Source organism: Amia ocellicauda, chromosome 7, assembly GCF_036373705.1.
Source record: "Amia ocellicauda isolate fAmiCal2 chromosome 7, fAmiCal2.hap1, whole genome shotgun sequence".
NCBI classification, from domain to species: domain Eukaryota; kingdom Metazoa; phylum Chordata; class Actinopteri; order Amiiformes; family Amiidae; genus Amia; species Amia ocellicauda.
This window is the reverse complement of record NC_089856.1, coordinates 38,782,086-38,787,662: the sequence shown is the minus strand read 5'-3', so window position 1 is coordinate 38,787,662 and position 5,577 is coordinate 38,782,086. Positions and strand designations below refer to the sequence as shown.

The window sequence follows — 5,577 nt, the reverse complement described above, 5'->3', positions numbered from 1 at the left end:
ATGTGTCTGCAAAAGCAGTGTCATGTAATATATTGATACAACTTAGATGTATGTTTTATAATGTTCTGATATCCTAACAGTCAGGATATACAATTTTACCCAATAAAATTAATATGAAAGAAATGTTTATTGACATACATGATATGATGTATAATTTATAAACAAGCAAATTACACAAAAAAGGAAAATCTGGATTGTTTATTAAAGTGACTTTGAAGGCATTTTACCCATCAAATGTTTTTTTGTATTCTTCTCAGGTTTTAGTAAGATAATGTAACACTTTGGAATAAAAATACAGAAAAGCAACCCATAACTTGAGGCTAAAATGGCAAATATCTCCACTGCTACAGTAAACTTCCCAGGAGAGCTGATATAAGCTGGGATAAAGGTGATCCAGACTGCACAGAATATGAGCATGCTGAATGTGATGAATTTGGCTTCATTGAAGTTATCAGGCAATTTACGAGCCAGAAAAGCCAGCACAAAGCACATGGCAGAGAGGAATCCAATATACCCTAACACAGCATAAAACCCCACTGCTGATCCTACATCACACTCGAGAATGATTTTTTCTTTGTAGTATTCTGTATTTTTGTGAGGAAAAGGAGGTGAATTTGTCAACCAAAGGACACAAATCAGGACCTGTATGAGTGTGAAAGAAAGAACACTTAACCTCTGCTGTGTGGGCCCAAACCATTTCATAATATTATTGCCTGGCAGTGTAGCCCTGAAGGCCATTAACACCACTATTGTTTTCAACAGAACACAAGAGATGCACAGGACAAATGTGATGCCAAATGCTGTGTGGCGCAACATACAGGACCACTCAGAGGGCTGGCCAATGAAAGTAAGAGAGCAAAGGAAACACAGAGTTAATGAGAAGAGCAGGAGGAAACTGAGCTCAGAGTTATTGGCTCTCACTATTGGAGTGTGTCTGTATTTATAGAAAACAATAATAACAGCACTAGTTATGCAAGTTCCAAGTAATGCAAAACATACCAACAATATGCCCATGATTTCATTATATGATAGGAATTCAGTGTCCTTTAAGATGCATTCATCTCTTTGTTTGTTTGGCCAGTATTCCAGGGGGCATGTTGTACAATCAATAGAATCTAAAAAAATAAATAAAAAAGTTAATATTTTCCATTATTGTTTCTCTGTGAGAGAATTAAACCGCATTAAGTGCCCATTCATATTGTTTAAATTTGTCCTGTGTAGCCATGTGTGTTAACATATCAGGATGAAATATATAGTTGTAGCCTATATGTTCTATATTATTGTAACTAACTTGGCAGAACTGATTCTTAAGAACATCTAATACATTTATATAGTATTATGAATATGCCTACAACACTCTGGTATCCATAACGTACGATCCAGTTTGATCCATTTTGTCTAAAGATAGATTGTCCAGACACCATTGTCAATGGATCAGGTAGTGGTTGTATGAATCACTAAGGTAGTGATGTATTCCTGCAGTCGGTAAAATAAAACATATCTGCCTGTCATTTGTGAAATTCCCATTGGTTTCATAGGCAGCTGGATGTCTCTGCACTAACATTTTTTAATTTTTTTGAAAATACTTCTTAAAACTTTCAATTATTTTACGTTGCCAGTACTTAATTTTGTATAGTTTGTGGACCTTAAATCATTGAAGTACCTTCAACATAAAAAACATATACAAAATTAAAATATAAATATAAAATAACTGCAAGTTACAAATACTTACAACTTGATGAATATTTATTAAATATTTTCAACAAGAATTGTTTTTCAGTATAGGCAAACTTTAGCATAAGTTGGTTTAACTTAATTACTATTGTAACAGGTTTGCTTGATGTTAGACAGACAGGTAAACCACATTAACAGTGATACAAAGGAATAAACTTACAACGTCAATAAACTGGACTGACCATTTTTAAGTCTGTAAGTCCATCTCTCAGCATCCCCTGTGGGAGTATCTATATATTAATGAGCCTGGGTGGCTCTGAATTTCCATGACCGTCACACTATAATTATGGACAACTGAATTAAATTTTAAAATTTTAACTCAACTTCTACACCAAATGAAATTGTTAATTGATTTAAAAGCTGACTTTTATTAGCAAATGCAACTGGCCAAACTACAAGAGTTTATGTTGATTGGTCAGCAACGTGGGGAGAAATGGGGGAAACAACCGATTCAACTAGATATACCCTAAAATCATTGTTATCAGAATAATTTCTCCCGCTCTCTCACCAGGTGAATCACTTCATTGACAAACAATACAATTATCGATTTTATTTTATTTTATTTTTTTATGGGCAAAACGGTGATATCATCTTACCTTTCAACAAATCTTTATTGATTCAATGTTCATGCACGTAGTGGATTCTATGTATCAAACCAAGTAATTTACATGACTCAAATAACTTTAATTTACTTGGGCAAACTACAATAAATAAATTAAGCATTACTTATTTAGAATCATTATTAATTTTACTTACTTTTCTTGTTTTGTTCAAACGAAAATATTTTAAGTAATTCTGATCTGTCATAATTTAAGTGATTTTAGTAAAAGCACCAAAAACAATGTTTAAAGTAATGTTTAAGAATATTAAATATGTATACTTGACCCACAATTCATTTTTTTCAGAGTGAAGGGCACTTTTTTTTTGTTTCTCATAATCGAATACTAAGGTCCCTTTGAATATTTTCCTGGAATTCTGCTTGTGTATTTGTATGCACCCCATTACTAAGTTCTATATATGGAACAATTATATTTCTAAAGTAGAACATCTCAACTGAAAGGAGTATGACTTATAGAGTTTGTAGATCTCTAAAGGAAAATTGTAATAATTTAAATTCATATTAATGTCTGTTGAATTGTATTGATTTATTACCTTAGTTAACTTTTATTTATGGCTGTTTTTTGCTTACCTGTTTGGTTGCTGATCTCTCCTTCAGCACATGGTACACAGTCAAAGCAGCAGACAGGCCTTCCCTTCTGAACTGCTTTGCGAGTGCCTGGGAGACAGCTCTCACTGCACACTGACACTGGCACCTTAGAAACAATGGACATTATTTAACTGTGTTGTAATTGCAATAAATAGATATTTACTACAGACGAAAGCTCTTATGTATTAAATCCAAATTAATCTGCTATTAAAAACACCCTTATTTAAGCAATTATACTTGCTAATGTACTTGCTTGGTAATGTTTGTCTTCTTTTTGTTCACAATTAATTAATCAATTTTTGCCACTTGAATATTAAGTTAACCATTACCTGGTCCTGATTCTGTGTCCAAACAATGCTTTTGTTATTCATTGTTAGCTGTTTTTCTTTTGGTAAAGATGCATCATAGTGACCCACTGTAATGAACTCTGTTTTGCCCTTTTCATTTAGTTGCCAGTTTACCAACTCATATTTTGCTGTAGGGTCTCCGTTCTCATCAAAGTATACCCTCTCATTATTTTTAGTTGTGAAATTCACATTTTTCAAATAATTTAATACCTGAATATATATTTTTAAAAAAATGAGATTATTTTGATTATGAACGGAAATGTAAAATGCTTACAAATACACAAATCATTTAAATATTTGAGATAATGTCACTCACCTGCCCTGGTGAAATCCTTTGTATGTTTGTACATGTCTTATTTACAAGATTAGGATGAGTTTTACAACTGTGCATTGCATGTAATGCATGTCCTATGGCATAAACTGCTTTATAAACATTATTGGAAATTTGCAATTCTGAGACATCCATGTATTGGTTATGGACTTCACTTAAATCCTCATTTCCTGTACATCTTTTGAGGTTTTCAGTGCTCAAATGGGCTGCAAATGTACAGGTGAATGCAGCTTCCCACAGCTCCTTGTATAGAAAATCACCAGATGCATCAGATGGGTGGACTTTCAATAAAAAATCTTTCAAGCCTCTTATGATGGCATTACTGATGGCAAATCCCATTGATCCACTCAAAACGTTTCGTCCTTCTTTTGAGGCAAAGAGTGAATCTGCAATCCAGGACTCACTGCCAATCCACTGCAAGCCAGTGACATTCTGTTGGGATAATTCTTTCAATAAAACATCCATGTCTAAGTGAGAAATGAAAGCTACAATAACCTTAGAGCTAGACTTCTTTATAATATCTACAATTCTCAAAATTTTCTTCCTAGGGTTGGTTCTGAAGAAAGGCTCAATGTACTCGATGCAAACACCCTCTTTTTGGGCAGCTTCCACAAAGGTAGATATTCCATTGATGCCATAATCATTATCACTGCAAAGAGCCCCAACCCAGGTCCATCCAAAGTGCTTAACAAGCTGTGCCAGGGCTCTGCTTTGGTAAAAGTCACTGGGGATGGTTCTGAGAAATGAAGGGAAATGTTTTTTGTTGCTTAGACATGCACAGGTAGCAGAATGACTTATCTATAGAAGGAAGACAAGCATATGCAAATGTTATTTATTCAACTATTGTATGGTAATCTTTTTTGCTTTAGTCCCTCAGAATTGTTGTATTGTCATGTATTTCAGATCTTTGTAGCATTATATATATATATATATATATATATATATATATATATAATATTAAAAGTATTAATATATATATATATAAAATATTTGATAATGCATGCTACATTAGTGTGTACAGAAAAATGCTTACCACTGGTATATGAAATGGTCCAACTGATGCTCCAATAGCTATAGTTGGTGTTGATTCAGTTTCTCCTATTATAGCTTGAACTGTGGCTGGTTGAGTGCAGGTCTGTGCAGAGATTGTTTCTTCTGGTCCATTTGCTAAAGCCAGGGCTGCTCTTATAGCCAGAGTTATAGAGCTGCATGAATCATAGATCTTATAGCCCAGTGAAACACCAGGAAGAATTTGTGTACTGTTATTTATCTCTTCTATTGCAAATATCATAGTTTGGGCATATTGAAATGCTCTGAAATTTAAACTGAAATAAATATGTTAGCATGCATGTTATCATATTTAAAAATAAAAACAATCTAAAACAGCTTACTTGTTTATCTATGTGCAAACCTTTCCTCAGTAACTCCTATTATATGAATTATAAATGTTAGATATGCTTTTCAGATGTTATATTATGTATTATATATATTGTTGTTAAGTTAATCAGTACCATTGTTTGAAAATTGTTCCTTACCTTTTGCATTTCAGTTGCTCTGGAATGGTTGAGAAAGTGGGTTTTATCTCATCCCAGCTGCTATGGAATGAGAATATCCCTCCAATTATAATGTCTCCATCCTTTGATAACTGTGGATAGTCAGCATTTCCTTGCAGTCTACATAAGGGCTCACCTGCACTCACTGGGAGAGGCAGGAGAAGTAATATGATTAGTAGCATTACAAAACAATACTATCCTCCAGTTCTGATTGTTAATATCTGTCGTCTTTTATACTACAACTGGTACTGACACAGATGCTAATCTCTCCAGGATGTAAATATCACGGTCTCTCCCAGGCATTAATCCTCTAAGGTGACGCCAAGCCTAACTGAGCCTGAGGATAAACTTTAAAGTGGTTATGGAGTTGGAACCATTGTGATTATGGCAAATTTACACCCTTTG

At 33.8% G+C, this 5,577-nt stretch overlaps 1 protein-coding gene across 1 annotated transcript; it reads right to left on the bottom strand.

Annotated features, from left to right (window-relative positions):
* Positions 1-201: 201 nt before the first annotated feature.
* LOC136753927 (extracellular calcium-sensing receptor-like) lies at positions 202-5,163 on the bottom strand. Its single transcript, XM_066710307.1, has 5 exons — positions 5,155-5,163; positions 4,653-4,841; positions 3,271-3,498; positions 2,924-3,047; positions 202-1,115 (listed from the first exon to the last, which is right to left on the bottom strand). Exons 1-5 carry the CDS (start codon positions 5,161-5,163, stop codon positions 202-204), a joined length of 1,464 nt encoding a protein of 487 aa, XP_066566404.1.
* Positions 5,164-5,577: the final 414 nt, after the last annotated feature.

Excerpts from the sequence above, each read along its gene's own strand:
- LOC136753927 (XM_066710307.1), bottom strand. Across the intron at positions 3,048-3,270 it reads GGACACAGAATCAGGACCAG|GTGCCAGTGTCAGTGTGCAG; the intron begins GTAATGGTTAAC and ends ATTGTTTCTAAG. Across the intron at positions 1,116-2,923 it reads AGAGATCAGCAACCAAACAG|ATTCTATTGATTGTACAACA; the intron begins GTAAGCAAAAAA and ends TTATTTTTTTAG.